The following is a 25,146-nucleotide window of genomic DNA, read 5'->3' as shown; positions in this document are numbered from 1 at the left end:
CCGGGCCAGGTGTTAGATTTGGAGGTAGGTGAGCACTTTGGGGACAGTGACTACAATTCGGTGACATTTACGTTAGTGATGGAAAGCGATAAGTATACCCCGCAGGGCAAGAGCTATAGCTGGGGGAAGGGCAATTTTGATGCCATTAGACATGACTTGGGGGTGATAGGTTGGAGAAGTAGGCTGCAAGTGTTGTGCACACTGGATATGTGGAGCTGGTTTAAGGAACAGCTACTGTGTGTTCTTGATAAGTACGTACCGGTCAGGCAGGGAGGAAGGCGTCGAGCGAGGGAACCGTGGTTTACCAAAGAAGTGGAATCTCGTGTTAAGAGGAAGAAGGAGGCCTATGTGAAGATGAGGAGTGAAGTTTCAGTTGGGGCGCTTGATAGTTACAAGGTAGGAAGGATCTGAAGAGAGAGCTAAGACGAGCAAGGAGGGGACATGAGAAGTATTTGGCAGGTAGGATCAAGGAAAACCCAAAAGCTTTCTATAGGTATGTCAGGAATAAAAGAATGACTAGGGTAAGAGTAGGGCCAGTCAAGGACAGGGATGGGAAGTTGTGTGTGGAGTCTGAAGAGATAGGCGAGATACTAAATGAATATTTTTCGTCAGTATTCACTCAGGAAAAGATAATGTTGTGGAGGAGAATGCTGAGACCCAGGCTATTAGAATAGATGGCATTGAGGTACGTAGGGAAGAGGTGTTGGCGATTCTGGACAGGCTGAAAATAGATAAGTCCCCTGGGCCTGATGGGATTTATCCTAGGATTCTCTGGGAAGCCAGGGAAGAGATTGCTGGGCCTTTGGCTTTGATTTTTAGTACGAAGTCTTACAACACCAGGTTAAAGTCCAACAGGTTTGTTTCGATGTCACTAGCTTTCGGAGCGCAGCTCCTTCCTCAGGTGAATCTTGATTTTTATGTCATCATTGGCTACAGGAATAATGCCAGAGGACTGGAGGATAGCAAATGTGGTCCCTTTGTTCAAGAAGGGGAGTAGAGACAACCCCGGCAACTATAGACCGGTGAGCCTCACGTCTGTTGTGGGTAAAGTCTTGGAGGGGATTATAAGAGACAAGATTTATAATCATCTAGATAGGAATAATATGATTAGGGATAGTCAGCATGGCTTTGAGAAGGGTAGGTCATGCCTCACAAACCTTATCGAGTTCTTTGAGAAGGTGACTGAACAGGTAGATGAGGGTAGAGCAGTTGATGTGGTGTATATGGATTTCAGTAAAGCGTTTGATAAGGTTCCCCACGGTAGGCTATTGCAGAAAATACGGAGGCTGGGGATTGAGGGTGATTTAGAGATGTGGATCAGAAATTGGCTAGCTGAAAGAAGACAGAGGGTGGTGATTGATGGGAAATGTTCAGAATGGAGTTCAGTTACAAGTGGCGTACCACAAAGATCTGTTCTGGGGCCGTTGCTGTTTGTCATTTTTATCAATGACCTAGAGGAGGGCGCAGAAGGGTGGGTGAGTAAATTTTCAGACGACACTAAAGTCGGTGGTGTTGTCGACAGTGCGGAAGGATGTAGCAGGTTACAGAGGGACATAGATAAGCTGCAGAGCTGGGCTGAGAGGTGGCAAATGGGTTTAATGTAGAGAAGTGTGAGGTGATTCACTTTGGAAGGAATAACAGGAATGCGGAATATTTGGCTAATGGTAAAGTTCTTGGAAGTGTGGATGAGCAGAGGGATCTAGGTGTCCATGTACATAGATCCCTGAAAGTTGCCACCCAGGTTGATAGGGTTGTGAAGAAGGCCTATGGAGTGTTGGCCTTTATTGGTAGAGGGATTGAGTTCCGGAGTCATGAGGTCATGTTGCAGCTGTACAAAACTCTGGTATGGCCGCATTTGGAGTATTGCGTACAGTTCTGGTCACCGCATTATAGGAAGGACGTGGAGGCTTTGGAGGGGCTGCAGAGGAGATTTACCAGGATGTTGCCTGGTATGGAGGGAAAATCTTATGAGGAAAGGCTGATGGACTTGAGGTTGTTTTCGTTAGAGAGAAGAAGGTTAAGAGGAGACTTAATAGAGGCATACAAAATGATCAGGGGGTTAGATAGGGTGGACAGTGAGAGCCTTCTCCCGCGGATGGAAATGGCTAGCACGAGGGGACATAGCCTTAAACTGAGGGGTAATAGATATAGGACAGAGGTTAGAGGTAGGTTCTTTACGCAAAGAGTGGGGAGGCCATGGAATGCCCTACCTGCAACAGTAGTGAACTTGCCAACATTGAGGGCATTAAAAAATTCATTGGACAAGCATATGGATGATAATGGCATAGTGTAGGTTAGATGGCTTTTGTTTTTTGACTTCCCATGTCGGTGCAACATTGTGGGCCGAAGGGCCTGTACTGCGCTGTATCGTTCTATGTTCTATTTGGTTGTGGGAGAGCACTTTGGAGATAGTGACCACAATTCGGTGACTTTCACTGTAGCAATGGGGAGGGATAGGAACATACGGCAGGGCAAGGTTTATAACTGGGGGAAGGGTAATTACAATGCAATTGGGCAAGAATTGGGGAGCATAAGATGGAAACAGGAACTGTCAGGGATAGGCACAATTGAGATGTGGAGCTTGTTCAAGGAGCAAATGCTGCATGTCCTTGATATGTATGTCCCTGTCAGGCAGGGAGGAAATGGTCGAGTGAGGGAACCATGGTTTACAAAAGAGGTTGAATGTCTTGTCAAGAGGAAGAAGGGGGCTTATGTAAGGATGAGAAAACAAGGTTCAGTTAGGGCACTTGCGGGATACAAGATAGCTGGGAAGGAGCTCAAGAAAGGGCTTAGGAGAGCTAGGAGGGGGCATGAGAAGTCCTTGGCGGGTAGGATCAAGGAAAACCCCAAGCACTTATGTGAGGAATAAAAGAATGACCAAGGTGAAGTTAGGGCCGGCCAAGGACAGTGGTGGGAACGTGTGCATGGAGTCTGAAGATATAGGAGAGGCCCTAAATGAATAATTTTCTTCAGTGTTCACAAAGGAGAGGGGCCATGTTGTTGAGGAGGATAGTGCAATACAGGCTGGTAGGCTGGAGGAGGTTGATATTCGGAAGGAAGATGTGTTATAAATTTTGAGAAGACTGAGGATAGATAAGTCCCCTGGGCCTGATGGGATATGTCCTAGGATTCTTTGGGAGGCGAGGGATGAGATTGCAGAGCCTTTGGCTTTGATCTTTATGTCCTCACTGTCTACAGGAATAGTGCCAGAAGACTGGAGAGAGGCGAATGTTGTCCCCTTGTTCAAGAAAGGGAATAGGTATATCCCTGGGAATTATAGGCCGGTTAGTCTCATTTCGGTCATAGGTAAATTATTGGAAAGGGTCCTGAGGAATAGGATTTATGATAATTTAGAAAGATACTGCTTAATCCAGGATAGTCAGCATGGATTTGTGAGGCGTAAATTTTGCCTCACAAGTTTGATTGTATTCTTTGAGGAGGTAACTAAGTACATAGATGAAGGTACAGCAGTTGATGTCGTATACATGGATTTTAGTAAGCCGTTTGATAAGGTGCCCCATGGTCGGCCCATGCAGAAAGTAAGGAGGCATGGCATAGAGGGAAATTTGGCCGATTGGATCAGTAACTGGCTATCACATAGAAGACAGAGGGTGGTGGTAGATGGTAAATTTTCATCCTGGAGCCCAGTTACCAGCGGTGTACCACAGGGATCAGTGCTGGGTCCTCTGCTATTTGTGATTTTTATCAATGATTTGGATGATGGAATTGAAGGTTGGGTTAGTAAATTTGCTGATGACATCAAGATTGGTGGAGTAGTGGATAATGTGGAGGGCTGTTGTAGGCTACAAAGAGACATTGATAGGATGCAGAGCTGGGCTGAAAAGTGGCAGATGGAATTTAACCCTGATAAGTGTGAGGTGATTCATTTTGGTGGGACAAATTTGAATGCGGATTACAGGGTTAACGGCAAGGTTCTGAGGAATGTGGAGGAGCAGAGAGACCTCGGAGTTCATGTCTATAGATCTTTGAAAGTTGCCTCCCAAGCGGATAGAGCCATGAAGAAAGTCCATAGTGTGTCAGCATTTCTTAACAGGGGAATTGAGTTTAAGAGCCGTGAGGTTATGCTGCAACTGTACAAGACCTTGGCTAGACCACATTTGGAGTATTGTGTGCAGTTCTGGTCACCTCATTATGGGAAGGATGTGGAAGCATTGGAGAGGGTGCAAAGAAGATTTACCAGGATGCTGCCTGGATTGGAGGGTAGGTCTTATGAGGAAAGGTTGAGGGAGCTAGGGCTTTTCTCATTGGAGCGAAGGAGGATGAGAGGTGACTTAATTGTGGTGTATAAGATGATGAGAGGGATAGATAGAGCGGTCGTTCAGCGACTTTTTCCTCCTCGGGTAGCTGTTACAAGGGGTCATAACTATAAGGTTCATGGTGGAAGATATAGGAGGGATGTCAGAGGTAGGTTCTTTACTCAAAGAGTGGTTGGGGCGTGGAACGCACTCCCAGCTATGGTAGTGGAGTCGGACACTTTAGGAACTTTCAAGCGGTTATTGGAGCGGCATATGGAGTGCACTAGAATGATTGGGAGTAGGTTGATTTGATTTTAGTTTCACAGGGCTAAATCGCTGGCTTTGAAAGCAGACCAAGGCAGGCCAGCAGCACGGTTCAATTCCCGTACCAGCCTCCCCGAACAGGCGCCGGAATGTGGCGACTAGGGGCTTTTCACAGTAACTTCATTTGAAGCCTACTTGTGACAATAAGCGATTTTCATTTAATTTCATTTCACAACATCATCGGCCGAAGAGCCTGTACTGTGCTAAAAAGTTCTATGTTCTTTGTTCTATTACCCTTTATGTTATCAGTGGGCAAGATTCTCCATTTGGGAGACTGGGCTGGATTCTTTGTTTCAGTGACTAGAACAAAGAACAAAGAACAAAGACATGTACAGCACAGGAACAGGCCCTTCGGCCCTCCAAGCCCATGCCGACCATGCTGCACGACTAAACTACAATCTTCTACACTTCCTGGGTCCGTATCCCTCTATTCCCATCCTATTCATGTATCTGTCAAGATGCCCCTTAAATGTCATTATCATTCCTGCTTCCACCACCTCCTCCGGTAGCGAGTTCCAGGCACCCACTACCCTCTGTGTAAAAAAACTTGCCTCGTAAATCTACTCCAAACCTTCCCCCTCTCACCTTAAACCTATGCCCCCTAGTAATTCACCCCCCTACCCTGGGGAAAAGCCTCTGACTATCCACTCTGTCTATGCCCCTCATAATTTTGTAGACCTCTATCAGGTCGCCCCTCAACTCCGTCGTTCCAGTGAGAACAAACCGAGTTTATTCAACCGCTCCTCATAGCTAATGCCCTCCATACCAGGCAACATTCTGGTAAATCTCTTCTGCACCCTCTCTAAAACCTCTACATCCTTCTGGTAGTGTGGCGACCAGAATTGAACACTATACTCCAAGTGTGGCCCAACTAAGGTTCTATACAGCTGCAACATGACTTGCCAATTCTTATACTCAATGCCCCGGCCAATGAAGGCAAGCATCCCGTATGCCTTCTTGACTACCTTCTCCACCTGTGTTGCCTCTTTCAGTGACCTGTGGACCTGCACACCTAGATCTCTCTGACTTTCAATACTCTTGAGGGTTCTACCATTCACTGTATATTCCCTACCTGCATTAGACCTTCCAAAATGCATTACCTCACATTTGGATTCTCCCACCCGGCCTACTGCAAGATCGACACGGGCGGGATGCGGACCATGTACAGGTGGTGGGCATGGCTGGAGAATCCCACCCTAAGCGCTGATGCCGGGACTGAATCGATGGTGTTCCACGACCACAGAATCGGTGCTGGTCCCGTGCAATTCAGGATCCGTTAATGGGCTGGCACCGGCGCCACATGGAACTAGAGCAATTCAAATGAAAAACGGTGTCCGATTCGCCTAGGTACTCGGAAGGCTAACAAGCTGCAGCCGCATATGAGAACTCCACTCCCCACACACTCATTCCAGCCAACAAGATGGCAGCCCAAAGACTGGCATCGTGGTTTGCAGATGCGGAGCTCGAGATCCTGTTGGACACCATGGAGGAGAGATAGGGCACCCTGATCCCCAGGGTGGGAAGGATGCTCCCACGCGCCGTCATACATTGCGTCTGGGCAGAGGCCGTGGGCCTCACCTCCAGGACCGGCTAGCAGTGTCGCAAGAAGCTGCATGACCTCCTCAGGGCGGCCACAGTGACTAGCCAGCACCTTTCCTTTGGCACCAACCGCTGTCTCACAAACCAGTAACCCTGTCACCAGAGAGCGACCAAACCCCCACCCTGCGCCAGATGCCAGCACCCATACTACCCGCTTGTTCACAGATCCCTCCAGCTACCAACCCCCTGTTCTTCCTGCGTCGGACTGCCTAACACTGCATTTTCTCTCCCCACCCCCCCGCCCCCGAGGAGAAGGTGGCGCATAACCGGAGGGAGAGGGAGAAGACTGGAAGGGGCCCCTCACCGTCGTGGAGTGGCGGGCACTGGATCTGATCAGTGGGCCAGGGAGAGGGTAGTCACTGAGGCGGAAATTGACATCGGGGAACCAAGCGAGTTGCGGTGTCCCTATGGCACGCGTACCACCTCCCCCACACCACACCACTCCCCTACACCATCCCAATCCCAGCATCCCACCACTCACACATCATCTCCCTTTCACCGCCCTACCTCCCCCACACCACACCACCAACCCGCGATCCAACCATGTGTCATGTCTTGTGTCTTGCAGGATCACCTGGCGACGAGACTGACCCTTCTGGTATTCTCCAGTCACAAACTCAGGACACGTCCAGCGAGGAGGCAGCAACAGTCAACGGCACGAGCCCCCAAATGCCAGTCCGTGATACCCTGAAGCACCAGTCCGGGGGTGACACCAATCTCCCGTCACAGCTGTCTCCAACACCCTCCACCATCCCAGAGGCACTCCCCTCGGTTGGGCATGTTAGTGAAGAGGTTCCTGGGGCACTATCTGGTGTTCACCATACATGTGCAGTGCCACATCAGGTGCAGGTAGGAACTCTCGAGGGGGCAGACGGTCGAAGGGTGCCCTGACCCCAATGTCTAGCTGCTGTCCAGACAGGTCTCAGGCTTCTGAAAATTGCGGTCTCATGGATGCTGAAGATGCAGACTGAGAGCCAGGGACTACATGAGCGGTTGTCAGCAACCATCCAGCGCCTGTAGATGCAGTTGGAGGAGTCCAACCGCCTGCAGGGCAGGAGGCGGTGCCGACCATGCGTGCCAACCAGGCCACCCAGGCCAACAGTGCAAAGGATGGTGTCTGGTGGAAGTCTTGGGAGCGAAGTTATTGACCATGGGTCAAGATGTCCAAAGCCCGGGGCACTCTGTGCGGTAGTGGCTGAGGTACAGGACAGGGCTGCCCTGTCACAGGCAGCTATGTTCCAAGGCCACCTGGACATTGCAGTGGTGCTCCAGATCATGGCTCAGTGACAACGGGTCACGGTTGTGGGTGTTGATGGCATTGCCCATGCGCTGGCTTGCCTGTGAAACTCACAGAGGGACGTGGCATACTCCCAAAGGGAGATGGCCCAGTCTCTGTGCTCCATGGCCACGAGCATTGAGACTCTGGGCCTCCAGGACTGGCAGCGCCTCCGGCCATACCCCTATCCCAAGGAGTAGCCCGGGGCCATCAGGCACCCCAAGGGTGGAAGCGGTGATGGGGCCCATACCAGTGACCCCCGCAGTAGAGGTGCTAGAACATTTCAGTGCCTTGGACCACCGCCGCACAGTGCAGCACACAAGATAGCGTTAGGGGTTACGGCACAAATCTGTAGATACAGGTTCACCTGTTCACAATAAAACTGCTCACCAACGTTTCAACCTGCCCTGGTGCTCTATCAGAAGGTTGTGAGGGATGGGCTGGCTGGAGAGGGGGTGCTGAATAGGGAGAAGGGTGACCTTTGGAGGGTGCCACGGGCCAGGGCCTCCAGCTGAGCCACCGCTCACCTTCCCGGTACCCGGTACCACACCCGTCCCAACCCAAACCTCCTCCCACCCCCAACCCCCATGGAGCACCAGAGTTCATCATAGAGTGGATCGTCATCATCCTCCATCCCATGGACCAGACCCACTTTTACAACCAACCCAGTGCCTGCACCACTTCGTGAGACAGGTAGGAATCACAGAGGGGATAGCAGGTGCAGGGGAGTGGGGGTGGGACGGGATGTTCATGCTGCCATCGGCCAGGCTTCTTAGTCGGCGAACCTGGAGGCAATTACGGCGTTCTGTGCGCGCCAGCCCTGGCACACACGTTGTGCGGCCTCCTGTACCTGCCCAGACCCCATGCCCTGCCCATCCTGGCCCTCGGCAGACGAAGCCTGGCGTTCATCCTCCTCCTCCAGCATATCGCCCCTCTGCTGTGCGATGTTGTGGAGGTTGCAGCAGGACACCACAATGTGGGAGACTCTACTGGAGGGCCCCTCCAGAGTGGTCAAGGCACCTGAACCAGGACGCCGATGCACCACTCGATCATCTCCTGGTCGTTTCATGGGCGTTGTTGTAGCGGGTCTCCGCGTCGGTCTGTGGTCTGTGGCCTCCAGATAAGCGTCATCAGCCACGAGCGCAGTGGATAACCCCTGTCACCCAGGGGCCAACCCCTACTTGGAACGACCCCGTGGCAAAGACGTTCAGGGTGAACATCACCTTGACGCCCACCGTGGGTTGGTGACCTCCCCATACCCTGTGGTTTCAGGTGCACTTTGATCCGGCAGATATGCTGTACGGTCTCCAAGCTCAGTCGGAGTCTTCAACGGTATGCCTAGTCCGGCAAGTCCTCGAATGACAGGTGCTAGCGATACACACGAGGTCTAATGCGCGTCTCCTTCCCACCTCCTCCTTGGCCAGTTGGGCGGCCAGCTCTCCATCCGCATCAGCTGGCTCTTGTGCCTCTGGGCCAAGCTCCGCTGTTTCTGGGCCCTCCCTGAGCAGCTCCTGCTCTTACAGCCTCAGTACTTTGCCCAGGGCTCCGGCGGCAACCATTCCTAGTTGGATTCCGAAATCCACTGTCTGCAGGTGAAAGGCAGACATATTAGCATGGTGGGTACCCCCGTGCACAAACAGTTTCAACAGACCGTACGCTGGTCCTGGCCTGCACTGCAACCCCTGCTCGACCACCTCCCCCCCTCCCTCCTACCCCATCCTCACACCCACCCCTGGCCGTTCCCCCGGCATTCTGCCCTCTGCAACGCACCCCTGGCCCCATCGGTGGCCGGCACCACGGGGGCCTCTGAGCCCCGGCACCCATCTCCGCCAGCAATGTGCCATCCATGTTACAGGCACGCTCTGTGGTCCCCATCTGGCACCCTCCTATCCGGGCTACTATGGTTGTTGCCCTTGGGTGGGTCACGTGATGCTCCACCGGTGGGTGGTGCCTGTTTGTGCGTGGGGATATGTGGGGTGGAAGGAGGGGTTGGGGGAAGTTTGGGTGGGCTTCAGTGGGTGATCAGTTGGGTATGCAGCAAGGTGGCTGCGTTGCAGGCAGTCCAAGCCCGGACAACCCGGTCCCGGAGGTCAAACCAACTGGTCAACCCTCACTACACCCTCTCTCTGGCAGACACAGTGCGTTGCATTCAGTCGGGTGCCCGGAGCCAACCTCCATTTTCGGCTGATGCCGAATCCTCTGCGTATTTGTGTTTCCTGACTCCGGCGTCGGCCGATGGAAAATCCCGTTCTATACACTCTCACCAAAGCTGAATCGCACCTGATTTCCGCTCTCAGGAAACGAGTCCCAATCCTTTGCCGTGCAAATTTATGCATCCCGCTATTGGGCCGCCACTTTGAGCGGACTGCCCCCGCAATACAATTCAGTATTGCCCCCTCCCCCGACAGTATGAGAGTGATCCTACCCCTCCACCAGAGAGCCCCCACCAGACACCTCCTAATTGGAGAGACCCTCACCAGAGGCCCCCAATTAGAGAGAGCCCCACCAGAGAACCCCCCAATTAGAGTGACCCCCATGAGAGACCCTGTAATTTCAGAGACCCCCACCAGAGACCCCCCCATAAAAGAGACTCCTGCCTGAAAGCCCCCCCCCCCCCCCAATAAGAGAGACTGTTGCCTGGAAGCTAGAGAGCAGTCCAGGTAGAGGCAGTGAAAAATATCACTGCTTTAAAATTCACCTGTACAATACAGCTGCTGGCTCAGGCAGAGAAAGCAGCACGTGTCAATTCCTGGACAGAAAAAAGCAGTCAGCTGGTTTTAAACCCCCTCAGATATTTGATCTGCAAGCATTTGATTCATTTCTCTGTGAAATTGCTTTTATTAGGTTATGATTAACAATTTTCACACACAGCTGTCTGCATTTTTCATTCATCTTCCTTCACGCGTGAGTGGCTTCGAAGTAGCCAGCTTTGAAACTAACAAAAAGCACTTCATTGTATTTGATGTGGTCCAGGAGCTGTGAAACTGCAAAACAACAGATAGACCTGGCCTCACCCCTTAATTACATAATAATGCATTCTTCAGTCTCCGCCCAGTAAGATGTTCCATGACCTGTTTATCCAGGACTATGCATCATCCCTCATAAATTATCTACACTCCAGGAATCCTCCAAAATCAAACCAATATTCCATTTGCCATCTATCTGTAAATAGTTGAAACCGATGATTACCTCACTTTATAACCCCGTAATCATAGATTTAACAAACATACTACCTGTATGTATCTTAAGTCAGGGTTTTTAATAGCATTACTACAATAAGTATCAAAATATAATATATAACAATTTCCTAAATTTATCACTATATCGCCAGCCCTGTGTGCATCTGCCTCTTCACCAGCTTTCATATTCTAACTCACACCATGTCCTGCTCACTGTTGCCTCATCCGCACTGATCATGATTGGTTTCTGGTTCCCCAATGTTTCCATTTGACAATACATCCCTTTCCTTAAAGTTTTCAATGGCTTATCTTTTCTGTGGAGCTTCTTGAAGCAGTGCAACTCCCAACCCCGCCAACCCTTGGCCCTCACAGCTCTTAATTCAATTTCTGTTTTTAGTGCCTTTGCCTCATTAGTGGTGGCTGTGCCTTTGGTCAGTTGAGGTCTACGCTCTAGAGTATTTTACTCAGTCCTCCCACCAACTTCTCACAAACCCTGACTTGGTCTCCATAATACAGGGGATTACCTTTCCTTAGGTCTATTGAGGCACTCACTGCCCAGTTAAGTGGCAATAAAGGATCTTAATCCGCCTCCACCTCTATAATGCATTGGGCCTTGGAAGGCTGGCAAGACTGGTGAGCCCTTTTTTCACTAAGGTTGGGTATAATACACTTCTTTGTGGGCCTTGGTGCAGTCCCAGCAACTGCCACTACTCTCCTTTTAAAATCAGTTTGTGACCGACCTTTCTTCCGGGGGAGCAGCAGCAGTACTTCTGGGAAATTCACCACGTTGAACAGTTAATTTGCATCAGATTTGACCAGGGATATCAAAAAGGTCAACAGGACATTGGAAGAAGAGATTAAAAATGGTAGGAAGACATCCAAGATGAAAAAGGGGTTTAATTAGTAAACTAGCTAAATTTAGGGAGGATAAAATCCTGTGTGAGAATGAGTGGCAATTGTGCATACTCAAAGCGTCATTGTCATTTTCAGTGGCTATGATGAAAATTACCAGAACAACTATCAGGAAAGACTGAACAGGTTGATGTTCTTTTCTCTGGAAATGAGGGGCGAAATTCTCCAGAAACGGCACGATGTCCGCCGACTGGCGCCCAAAACGGCGCAAATCAGACGGGCATCGCGCCACCCCAAAGGTGCGGAATGCTCCGCATCTTTGGGGGGGCGAGCCCCAACCTTAAGGGACTAGGCCGGCGCCGGACGAATTTCCGCCCCGCCAGCTAGCGGAAAAGGCCTTTGGTGCCCCGCTAGCTGGCGCGGAAATGACATCTCCGGGCGGCGCATGCGCGGGAGCGCTAGCGGCCACTGACGGCATTCCCGCGCATGCGCAGTGGAAGGAGTCTCTTCCGCCTCCGCCATGGTGGAGACCGTGGCGAAGGCGGAAGGGAAAGAGTGCCCCCACGGCACAGGCCCGCCCGCGGATCTAGCACCCCCCGGGCTAGATCGTCCCGCGCCCCCCCCAGGACCCCGGAGCCCGCCCGCGCCGCCTTGTCCCGCCGGTAAGGTACGTGGTTTAATCTACGCCGGCGGGACAGGCATTTTAGCGGCGGGACTTCGGTCCATTCGGGCCGGAGAATTGCGGGGGGGAGCCCAGCAACCGGCGCGGCGCGATTCCCGCCCCCGCCGAATATCCGGTGGTGGAGAATTCGGCAACCGGCGGGGGCGGGATTCACGCCAGCCCCCGGCGATTCTCCGACCCGGCGGGGGGGTCGGAGAATCTCGCCCGAGAAGTCTGAGGAGTTGGTGAGAGAATGTTCTACAATTATGAAGGGGGTTGGTAGGGTAGACGTACAGAAGTCATTTCTACCTGTGGGAGAGACCAGAAATAATGGCTGTAAATATGAGAGAGTCACAAGTAAAACCAACAAGGAATTCAGGAGAAACATTTTCATGCAGTGATGTGGGTGGGAGATAGCTTGTATGAAACTAGCATACTGTCATTTACCTATTTGGTTGAATGAGTCATTTTCGTGATGCAAACTTTTATGTAATTCTATTACGCTGACATTTTTGTAATGTTATGGAAATAAAATTTGGATGTTTGCAGTGTATGAATACATAAATAATGGGACAGAAATCACAGTGCAATAGTCCACACAATTCCTTGAACAGATTATGCACATAACACATCAATTATACTTCAGTCTAGAGAATTCTTGAGACATCAACATACCTCTTGCAGAAGGAGTATATGTAATTGTTATTTTAAAATCAATTTTTCTTCAGAATGATCATGTTTGCAGTGTGTTTCAAACCATTTGCCACTCTTAAGTTTGTATGTATGTTTTGTGTGCAAAATATGTGTGCAAAGATTTGTCAACATTGTCCAACATGACACAGGCTTCTATTGTGGGTGCTCCTCTCCCTTGGTTCAGTTGCTGTGTGCCACCTGATTTCCTTTCAAAAAAGACATTGTGTAATATGCATGCCTCTGAACTTCAGAATTAGCTTTACAAGTTTGTGATACATAACAATTGTACATTCAATCAGTTGATTGAAATAGTGACTCAATATGTCAAGTTTTGTATCAAAATAATGCTCAATGTTTTGAAAGAATTATTTCCATTTGTTGCAGACTATTGAATATAATTGTCTTGCAATTTGTGCTGTGATGGTTTGGACTACATTTGTTATGGGTTTTGTATATCTCTTGCTGAAATTTGTTGGAATTCTAAAGCCATTTCCAAAAATAGAACAAGGTAGGTTTATGGATATTTTAATATTTCATAGAACTCTTACAACGTATGTTATTAATTATTTTGCTGTGAAATAAAAACATAAAATGCTGAAATCAGTATCTGTGGAATAAGAAACAAATTTAACAACTAGATTTTACAGAGGTAGGTGGGGGGAAATTGCATCAAAACATAAGACTCATAAAAGTCAATGCTTTCCACCCCACCCCATGTTGTTTGGCCGGCTTGCTCCGCAGCCATTCCCACTGAAAGGATTTGAAGTTGTAGCCATCTGGGATGGCCACGTCCCGATTACAAAATGGACACTTGCAAAGAATGCAGGGAAAATTGGACAATACCGAAAAAGCAAGCAGGTGCAAGGACTGTCTGTTGATTAGAGCTGTAGCTCTCAGACAGGACCGATACTGCAGAACCATCTACATACTAATGAGCCATTCCCAGGAACAAAAGGCAACATTTAGGTAAACAATGCTAAGACAGACATCCCGGCGCCAGAGGAGACTAAAACAAAGCAGACCAACGGCCACCTAGCAACCAGGGAACCCACCCCTCTATTGGAGGAAAATCGATAAGGACAAATGGGAAACGGCCCAATTAATTGGGGCCAAGTTCAAGGCCCGCCCAAAAGCACGCAAAACCCTTTTGGGGTATAAAAAGGACTTCCCAAGAGAGGATCTCTCTCTTGGCCTTGGCTCTCAGCGAGTAGAGACCCACCAAAGCTACACCAGACCAAGTAAGTTCCAAGTCAACGCATGCTACGCGATAGAAGCTCCTAGTTGCTATCCTGGAAACAGCTCAACCCAGCAGCCTCAGAACCGAGCAATGGCCATTGTTCCTCTGACTGAGTGGGCACCCGAAGCTAAGTATAGGCTTTAAGTAATAGTGATAGTTTAGGTCGTAGAGTTTTATGCATGAGTAGATTTGACTGTGTGTAAATAAATGAGCATTGCCATTGAACTTACTAACTGGTGTATCGAGTCTTTGATCAGTATTCGGTTTTGAACCTTGTGGCGATATCGAAAGATACCTGGCGACTGTTGAGCAAACGTAATTAAACAGAGCCAAATTAAGAGAGAACAGCAAGTTAGTAACATTTATTGCCAACATGTGATGGGACTCGATTTAGAAGTGGCCTAACACCTCCGAGAGAACCCAAATTTGAATTGGAATCCAATTGGAAACAGAAAAACCACAAGCGTGAGAACAGTATTGATCAAGCCTCTGAGATTCGGAAGTGTGTTAATGCATGCGTACTAACAGGGATATAAGGTAAACCTGAGAGATTTTGTTGCGTAAAACTGTCGGGAGTTTTGTAGGCCGGAAATTAGCGTAAGCCGTACCCGTGTTTACATCACCACTTTATCACGCCCTTTTCCAAATTCAGTAGAGAACCTAGATAGAGAAAATGGCAATGAAGGCAATGGAATACCTTATGAACCCCCAGGAATTCGAGGTCTCAGCGACCAGTAGAGTAGGATAGTGTCCCGTTTGAGAAGTTGAGATCAGGAAATATCTCAAAGGGAAAGGATGGCCCCTTTGGAGTGAATTCTGCGCGAATGAGGAAACAGGTCCCGGGAGTATAGGACATACTTGGTGGGAGAACCTGTCAGACATCCACAAGAAGAGCTGCGGGAAAGCTTGCAAGCCGATGGCAATCGTGTCCTACTTCGCACAATTGCGAGGCACAGAGGAGCTACATAGAGAGATAGAGGAGAGAGACAGAAATACATAGAACATAGAACGATACAGCGCAGTACAGGCCCTTCGGCCCACGATGTTGCACCGAAACAAAAGCCATCTAACCTACACTATGCCATTATCAGTAGACATAAACGAAGTAGAGAAGGAGAATAAAGATTTAAGAGAGCAGTTAGCAGCAAGGGACAGAGAGGTGGATGACACCAAGAGGGCACACCAGTCTTGTCTCGCGCATTTGAGTAGCTTCCAAACGCAATACGATAAGGCCTACCAGGACACGCAACGTGCGGTCTTGGTAAGACAAGAGACCGAGCAAAAAGTTGAGAAATTGCAGAAACAGGGCAATGATCTGAAAGCAGCCCTACGAGCACTCCATTCTTCCACAACGGACTAAAGGTAGAGCAAAAGTCAAATAGCAGGCTACCATGGACGAAAAGGAGCAAGTGAAGCTCCCAGTTTTAAGCCTCGTCCCTTCAGCCGTGGCAGCCCTTCCCGACCCACAGAATGTAGGAGGAGGCACACTCCAAGAGGTGAACACAGTGATCCTTGATGCAATCAGCTACAACAGAGGAGACCCTATAGAAGGCCTAAACAAGTGTAGGCAAAAGAAAACAGAGCACCCCACAGCGTTTGCTGGACGCTTGTGGATACACTTCACAGCAGTTTTCAGAGAGTTAGCCTGCGCCCATTTGTCCCCAGATAATATGGCCAAATGGACTCAAATCCTCGACTCACACGCAACAGACGCAGGACAGAAAGCTTGCGCAAATTATGACCCCTCAGATGAGGCCCACAACGAGAAATGGGTTTTGAGGAGATTGTTCCGCGCTTGGGAGCAGTCAGTCCAAAGCAAAATCGCATTTATAAAACCCGATGAAGAGCAGGCAGATACGAATCCAGTTAAAGCGCACCAGAACCCCGCATGGGTAAATGAGGGCAGGAACAGCCCACCCCAGCCCTAAGCTCAGGAATGTTACAATTGTGGACAGTTAGGACACTGCATGAGAGTGCAACGTGTACATTTCGCTTCTCGCCGAACTCCTAGGACTCCTAAAAGAAATTGGTTGTAAAGTCAACTCCAAGAAGGCCCAGATTTTGAAAGAGAAAGTGATCATACATGGTAAACGCGAGATCGAGCAAAAGAGAATTGACTCGATCGTCAAATTGCCCCTTCCCCACAATGTCTCAGCCCTCCGGTCATTTTTAGGACTGGTTGGCTACTGCTGAAACCATATTGATGGTTTCGCCACTAAAGCAGCGCCCCTATCCGAACTTCTCAAGAATCAGGCACCTTGGGAATGGCTTCCACAGCATACAGATGCCGTGGATGCTTTAAAAAAAAGCACTCAGCACAGCCCCCGCAATACAGGTGCCAGATCCACATTCCCCATATGCAATCGAAGTTGCAAGCACCGACCGAACCCTTTCGGCTGTGCTCCTCCAGGAACGCCATGACCAATTACGCCCGGTAGCATACGTCTCACGCGTGTTAGACCCCGTAGAGCAAGGATTTTCTGCCTGTGAAAGGCACCTACTCGCAGTTTTTTGGGCAGTAGAATACTTCGCCTACATTACAGGACTCAACCCCATCACCATCCTCACAGAACATACCCCGACACAACTATTGTTAGACGGCCGACTTAAGGATGGCACAGTCAGCCAAATCTGCGCAGCCCGTTGGACCCTTCTTTTACAGGGACGGGGCATTACAGTGAAAAGAACCAAGACCCACACCTTCCTTGCTGATAATTTGCAGTATGCAGGCACCCCTCATGAGTATGAGATCATCACCACAAAACAGAACACAGGCCCATTTATTCCCAAAACACCTCCCAGGAAAAAAGGTAGTACACCCCCGAGACCCCAGCCCACAGAAACGTGCGCACCCCTGAAGATTTATGTGGATGGCTCCTCCACAGTGTTAAATGGAAAGAGAATTACTGGTTGCGGTATTTACGTAGAGGACGCACAGGGACGTGCCCTAGATGAGATTGCATTAAAGCTGCCAGCACACATAGGCTCACAGGCAGCAGAGCTAGCAGCAATCACTTATATTGTAGACCACCCCGACTCGTTCCCGACCCCAGCTGACATCTATTCGGACAGATTGTATGTATGTAATAGTTTGACGGAACTCCTACCCCGATGGAAAACGAGAGGATTTGATTCCGTGGATGGTAAACCCCTACCCTCAGCCCCATTACTCCGCCATATCTTAGAGACAGCGAAGGATAGAAAATATGGAATAATTAAGGTTCGCAGTCATCACCGTTCTTCCCCCCCCTGGTAACGTTTAAGCAGACGCCCTAGTGAAGGCAGGCTCCAGGCATGGTTATTTTTGGAACCCCACCGAAAGCACCCCAATAAACGCAGTTCAGGTTTCACAGACCAACATTCAGAATCTAGCGAAGGCACAGAAAGAGGACGAGAAACTTCAGGGACGTTTTAAAGGGTATCTTCCCAGCCCCGTATGATAAATACAAGAATGCAATAACCACACATGACGGTGTGATTTTAAAGGATGGCATTTATATAGTTCCCAGCCAGGACAGGAACCAGATCATTTGTCAGTTCCATCACAATCATAGAACATAGAACAATACAGCGCAGTACAGGCCCTTCGGCCCACGATGTTGCACCGAAACAAAAGCCATCTAACCTACACTATACCATTATCATCCATATGTTTATCCAATAAACTTTTGAATGCCCTCAATGTTGGCGAGTTCACTACTTTAGCAGGTAGGGCATTCCACGGCCTCACTACTCTTTGTGTAAAGAACCTACCTCTGACCTCTGTCCTATATCTATTACCCCTCAGTTTAAAGCTATGTCCCCTCGTGCCAGCCATTTCCATCCGCGGGAGAAGGCTCTCACTGCCCACCCTATCCAACCCCCTGATCATTTTGTATGCCTCTATTAAGTCTCCTCTTAACCTTCTTCTCTCCAACGAAAACAACCTCAAGTCCATCAGCCTTTCCTCATAAGATTTTCCCTCCATACCAGGCAACATCCTGGTAAATCTCCTCTGCAGCCCCTCCAAAGCCTCCACGTCCTTCCTATAATGCGGTGACCAGAACTGTACGCAATACTCCAAATGCGGCCGTACCAGAGTTCTGTACAGCTGCAACATGACCTCCTGACTCCGGAACTCAATCCCTCTACCAATAAAGGCCAACACTCCATAGGCCTTCTTCACCACCCTATCAACCTGGGTGGCAACTTTCAGGGATCTATGTACATGGACACCTAGATCCCTCTGCTCATCCACACTTTCAAGTACTTTACCATTAGCCAAATATTCCACATTCCTGTTATTCCTTCCAAAGTGAATCACCTCACACTTCTCTACATTAAACTCCATTTGCCACCTCTCAGCCCAGCTCTGCAGCTTATCTATATCCCTCTGTAACCTGCTACATCCTTCCACACTATCGACAACACCACCGACTTTAGTATCGTCTGCAAATTTACTCACCCACCCTTCTGCGCCTTCCTCTAGATCATTGATAAAAATGACAAACAGCAACGGCCCCAGAACAGATCCTTGTGGTACTCCACTTGTGACTGAACTCCATTCTGAACATTTCCCATCAACCACCACCCTCTGTCTTCTTTCAGCTAGCCAATTTCTGATCCACATCTCTAAATCACCCTAAATCCCCAGCCTCCGTATTTTCTGCAACAGCCTACCGTGGGGAACCTTATCAAACGCTTTGCTGAAATCCATATACACCACATCAACTGCTCTACCCTCGTCTACCTGTTCAGTCACCTTCGCAAAGAACTCGATAAGGTTTGTGAGGCATGACCTACCCTTCACAAAGCCATGCTGACTATCCCTGATCATATTATTCCTATCTAGATGATTATAAATCTTGTCTCTTATAATCCCCTCCAAGACTTTACCCACTACAGACGTGAGGCTCACCGGTCTATAGTTGCCGGGGTTGTCTCTGCTCCCCTTTTTGAACAAAGGGACCACATTTGCTATCCTCCAGTCCTCTGGCACTATTCCTGTATCCAATGATGACAAAAAATCAAAGCCAATGGTCCAGCAATCTCTTCCCTGGCCTCCCAGAGAATCCTAGGATAAATCCCATCAGGTCCCGGGGACTTATCTATTTTCAGCCTGTCCAGAATTGCCAACACCTCTCCCCTACGTACCTCAATGCCATCTAATCTATTTACCTGGAGCTCAGCATTCTCCTCCACAACATTGTCTTTTTCCTGAGTGAATACTGACGAAAAATATTCATTTAGTATCTCGCCTATCTCTTCAGATTCTACACACAACTTCCCATCCCTGTCCTTGACTGGTCCTACTCTTTCCCTAGTCATTCGCCTATTCCTGACATACCTATAGAAAGCTTTTGGGTTTTCCTTGATCCTTCCTGCCAAATACTTCTCATGTCCCCTCCTTGCTCGTCTTAACTCTCTCTTTAGATCCTTCCTCGCTACCTTGCAACTATCCATCGCCCCAACTGAAACTTCACACCTCATCTTCACATAGGCCTCCTTCTTCCTCTTAACAAGAGATTCCACTTCTTTGGTAAACCACGGTTCCCTCGCTCGGCACCTTCCTCCCTGCCTGACCGGTACATACTTATCAAGAACACGCAGTAGCTGATCCTTGAACAAGCTCCACTTATCCAGTGTGTCCAACACTTGCAGCCTACTTCTCCACCTTATCCCCCCCAAGTCACGTCTAATGGCATCATAATTTCCCTGCCCCCAGCTATAACTCTTGCCCTGCAGTGTATACTTATCCCTTTCCATCCTTAACGTAAACATCACCGAATTGTGGTCACTGTCCCCAAAGTGCTCACCTACCTCCAAATCCAACACCTGGCCTGGTTCATTACCCAAAACCAAATCCAATGTGGCCTCGCCTCTTGTTGGCCTGTCAACAAACTGTGTCAGGAAACCCTCCTGCACACACTGTACAAAAAACGACCCATCTAATGTACTCGAACTGTATCTTTTCCAGTCAATATTTGGAAAGTTAAAGTCTCCCATAATAACTACCCTGTTACTTTCGCTCTTATCCAGGATCATCCTCGCCATCCTTTCCTCTACATCCCTAGAACTATTTGGAGGCCTATAGAAGACTCCCAACAGTGTGACCTCTCCTTTCATGTTTCTAACCTCAGCCCATACTACCTCGGAAGATGAGTCCCCATCTAGCATCCTCTCCGCCACCGTGATACTGCTCTTGACTAGCAGCGCCACCCCTCCCCCCCTTTTGCCTCCTTCTCTGAGCTTACTAAAACACCTAAACCCCGGAACCTGCAACATCCATTCCTGTCCCTGCTCTATCCATGTCTCCGAAATGGCCACAACATCGAAGTCCCAGGTACCAACCCATGCTGCCAGTTCCCCTACCTTATTTCGTATACTCCTGGCATTGAAGTAGACACACTTCAAACCACCTACCTGAACACTGGCCCCCTCCTGCGACATCAAATCTGTGCTCCTGACCTCTATACTCTCATTCTCCCTTACCCTAAAACTACAATCCAGGTTCCCATGCCCCTGCTGCATTAGTTTAAACCCCCCCAAAGAGCACTACAAATCTCCCCCCCCAGGATATTTGTGCCCACAGGTTCAGATGTAGACCATCCTGTCTGTAGAGGTCCCACCTTCCCAGAAAGAGCCCCAGTTATCCAGAAATCTGAATCCCTCCCGCCTGCACCATCCCTGTAGCCACGTGTTTAATTGCTCTCTCTCCCTATTCCTCATCTCATTATCACGTGGCACGGGCAACAACCCAGAGATAACAACTCTGTTTGTTCTAGTTCTGAGCTTCCATCCTAGCTCCCTAAAAGCCTGCCTGACATCCTTATCCCCTTTCCTACCTATTACGTTAGTGCCAATGTGGACCACGACTTGGGGCTGCTCCCCCTCCCCCCCTAAGGACCCGGAAAACACGATCCGAGACATCACGTACCCTTGTACCTGGGAGGCAACATACCAAACGTGAGTCTCTCACGCTCCCACAAAATCTCCTATCTGCGCCCCTGACTATCGAGTCCCCAATTACTAATGCTCTGCTCCTCTCCCCCCTTCCCTTCTGAGCAACAACTCCGTGCCAGAGGCCCGTACCCCATGGCTTACCACTGGTAAGTCGTCCCCCCCACAAGTATCCAAAGCGGTATACTTGTTTCTCAGGGGAACGACCGCAGGGGATCCCTGCACTGACTGCTTTTTCCCAGTCCCTCTTACAGTTACCCATCTGTCTCCAATCTTTGGTGTAACTAATTCCCTGAAGCTGCTATCTATGACCTCCCTCTGCCTCCCGAATGATCCAAAGTTCTTCCAACTCCAGCTCCAGTTCCCTAACTCGGTCTTGGAGGAGCTGGAGATGGCAGCACTTCCTGCAGGTTAAATCAGCAGGGACACGAACGGCATCCCTCACTTCAAACATCCTGCAGGAGGAACATTGCACTCCCTTCCCTGCCATCCCTCTAACTTTCTACCAAGATCTGGCTAACAACTAAATTAAATTTTAAAAACAAAAAAAAAATATTAATAACAATAATAAAATATGGTACTTACCTCACACCAATGGGTTTTATTATTAGGTTAGAGGAGGAGGGCGGGTGGGAGACACTACACGTGTAGTGTCTCGGGTTTCGTCTCCACCAGAATTTATTGGTGAGGGTCTTCCCAGAAGTCCGCGGGTCGACTTCCTGTTCCCACCTTAAACACTAAAATTTAAAAAAAAAAATTTTTTAAATTTAAAGGAGAGACTTACCTCCCAGAAATCACTTCCGCACTGCCCCCGCTGAAATGGACTAGCCTGCTCCGCTCCTGCTGAAATCGACTGGGCCTGCAAGGTAAGTAAGTAGTTAATCAGTACTTACCTCACCCAGGCAGCGACCTTTTAAACGGTCCCCTCTGCCTCATGGACACCAAGGAATTGAACCCACCCTAGCCCACCTCAGGCTGCTCTGCTGGTGGCCTGATTTAAAAGCCAATGTTACCCACTACATAGAGAATTGCTTGATCTGTGCCAAGAACAATCCGGACAGATATGCGAAAAAGGCTCAACTTAGTCATACCCGTCCCGTTAATGGACCCTGGACAAATCTCCAGATAGATTATATAGGACCTCCTTGCAGAAATGATTATAAGTATCTGTTGGTGGTCATAGACACCTTCACAAAATGGGTGTAAGCATTTCCATCGAGAACTAATACGGCCAAGACAACGGCTAAAATATTAACACACCACAACTTTACAAGATGGGGTCTCCCCCGCAGTATAGAATCCGATCAAGGCTCCCATTTCACTGGACGTGTAATGAAAAACGTCCTCACGATTTTCGGCATTCGACAAAAGTTTCACACAGCATACCACCCCCAGTCAAGTGGTATTGTAGAGAGGATGAACAGGACATTAAAAGCCACCCTCAGGAAAATGGTTCAGCAGAATAACAGCACCTGGGATTCAGTTCTCCCATTTGCTTTAATGTTTATAAGGAACACGGTATCCACGTCCACAGGGTACACCACCCACATCCTCATGACCGGACGCCCCATGAAAGGCACTGAGTATTTATTCGGACTGGATTTGGCCAGTCCCGCAGTCACAGCCCTCATGCATGAAAATGCGGTTCAACAATTGTTAGAGAACATAAAGGTGGCCCAACTCGCAGCAGCTGTGAGACTTGGAACCAGGAAGAAACAGAGCAAGGCTTGTTTCGACAAAACAGTACACGCCACTGAGTTTGTGGTAGGGCAGCAAGTCATGCTTTCCCTATGCAACCCCAGTTCATTCCTTTTCCCTAAATTCTCCGGACCGTACACCATTTCGGACAAAGTCAGCCCCTCGGTACACAAGATTACATATCCCAATGGCAAGTCTGCGTGGTTTCACATAAACCAGTTCAAGGCTTACGGCTTGCAGCAAAGCGTATTTCAGGCAAAGGAAGTAGTCTACCTAGGTTATCGGGTGGGCCGTGAAGGTTTGCACCCCGTCGCAGAGAAGGTGCGTGCAATTCAACAGGCCCCCGCCCTGACTGACACTTCGCATCTTTGTTCTTTTCTCGGTCTCGTAAACTATTACGGGATGTTCCTCCCCAATCTGGCAACTACGCTGGCCCCTTTGCACCTTCTGCTAAAGAAAAATCACACCTGGGTTTGGGGTCAGCCGCAGGAAACCGCTTTCCGGCGGGTAAAGCAACAATTGTCGTCGTCTGGGTTACTAACCCACTATGATCCTGGAAAGCCTTTGCTCGTCACATGTGATGCATCCCCGTATGGTATTGGGGCCGTCCTGTCCCACAAGATGGAGAACGGGGCCGAGCGACCGATAGTTTTCGCCTCCCGCACATTGACTGCAGCGGAGAAAAAGTACGCGCAGATCGAGAAGGAGGGCCTGGCAGTGGTTTTTGCGGTGAAACGCTTCCACCAGTACGTGTATGGCCGCCATTTCACTATCGTGACTGATCATAAGCCTCTGCTGGGACTTTTCAGAGAGGATAAGCCAATACCGCCCATTGCTTCCGCACGGACCCAGCGCTGGGCTTTGTTGCTTGCTGCATACGAGTATTCTCTGGAGCACAAACCAGGTATGCAGATAACAAATGCCGACGCACTGAGCCGATTGCCTTTATCGACCGGCCCCATGTCGACCCCCACGACCGGTGAGGTGGTTGCAACCCTAAATTTTATGGACACCTTGCCTGTCACGGCATCACAGATCCGTGAGTGGACCCAGACAGAGCCAGTCCTGTCAAAGGTTCGGCACATAGTCCTGTATGGTGGGCAGCATAGACAGCTCCCAGGCGAGTTGCGGGCATTTTCCTCCAAGCTGTCAGAATTCAGCGTGGAAGACGGCATCCTCTTGTGGGGGACGCGTGTGATTTTCCCGGAAAAAGGCCAGGAGCTGATACTAACAGACTTGCACAATGGGCATCCAGGTGTGACCAAAATGAAAATGTTGGCCTGGAGTTATGTCTGGTGGCCAGGCCTCGACACCGACATTGAGAAGGTGCCCAAAACTGCTCCATTTGCCAGGAGCATCAGAAGCTTCCGCCGGCCGCGCCCCTACATCACCGGGAATGGCCAGGGGGGCCTTGGGCACGCTTGCATGCAGATCTCGCAGGCCCTTTTCAAGGATCCATGTTCCTTCTATTAATTGACGCCCAGTCTAAATGGCTAGAGGTGCATAAGATGCAGGGGACAACGTCCTGCGCAACAATTGCAAAGATGCGTTTGTCGTTTAGTACGCATGGCCTCCTCGAGGTGCTGGTCACGGATAACAGCACTCCATTCACGAGTGAGGAGTTTGCGAGGTTCACGAAGATGAACGGCATACGCCATATCCGCACTGCCCCTTACCACCCGGCTTCAAATGGGTTAGCAGAGAGAAGAGGCCTAAAGAAGCAGTCTTCCGGATCAATGGACACGAGACTGGCTCGCTTTTTGTTTACGTATAGGACCACCCCCCATGCGGTGACTGGGGTAGCTCCCGCAGAACTCCTAAGGGCCGGAGACTTCGCACCCGCCTTAGTATGATTTTCCCGGACATTGGCGCAAAAGTACACCCCACACAAGAACGGCAGGGACAGGGATTTTCTCGGCATCGGCCGATTTGGCAGTTTGCGCCCGGTGACCCAGTGTTCGTTCGGAATTTTGCTGATGGTGCCCAGTGGGTTCCTGGTGTAATCTTTTGCCAAACGGGCCCTATATCTTACCAGGTGCAAACCCAGGGTTGTCTCCAGTGCAAACACGTAGACCACGTTCAGTCCAGAAGACTATCGCCTCAACAGATTCCCCTCCCCCGGAGCTCATTTCTACAGCCGCAGAGACCAGAGACAAGGGAAGGTAGTCCTCACAATCTTCCACTGGTGCCTCACTCGAAGCCTGCGCAGGTCGTTACGGGACCGAATGGAGATAGAGACGCTGACATGACGGAGGCAGCAGACTCTGATTCCGAGATGGAGACACAGGATGCATCAGAGGGGGAATCCTCGGGTCCACGGGCCGTGAATGTACAACCGTTGCGCCGTTCATAACGGAAGCGCCGGTCTCCGTCTCGTTACACGCCGCCTGATCCAGCGCCGCGTTCAAATGGTGTCCGGCCTGCGGCAAAAC

The 25,146-nt window shown here is 49.6% G+C and overlaps 1 protein-coding gene across 1 annotated transcript in view; it reads left to right on the top strand.

The window, feature by feature from the left end:
* The window catches only part of LOC140427372 (putative ammonium transporter 1), a gene marked incomplete at its 5' end in the record, with an annotated part of 149,111 nt that overhangs the window by 49,232 nt on the left and 74,733 nt on the right, over positions 1-25,146 (top strand). Inside the window, one exon of the mRNA XM_072512919.1 lies at positions 13,225-13,348. Coding sequence (XP_072369020.1) covers positions 13,225-13,348 — 124 coding nt within the window. The remainder of the gene's footprint in view (positions 1-13,224; positions 13,349-25,146) is intronic.

Source organism: Scyliorhinus torazame, chromosome 7 (assembly GCF_047496885.1).
Source record: "Scyliorhinus torazame isolate Kashiwa2021f chromosome 7, sScyTor2.1, whole genome shotgun sequence".
In the NCBI taxonomy this organism is placed as follows: Eukaryota; Metazoa; Chordata; class Chondrichthyes; order Carcharhiniformes; family Scyliorhinidae; genus Scyliorhinus; species Scyliorhinus torazame.
Note: the sequence above shows the minus strand (reverse complement) of the source record. Positions and strands in the feature narration are given on the sequence as shown.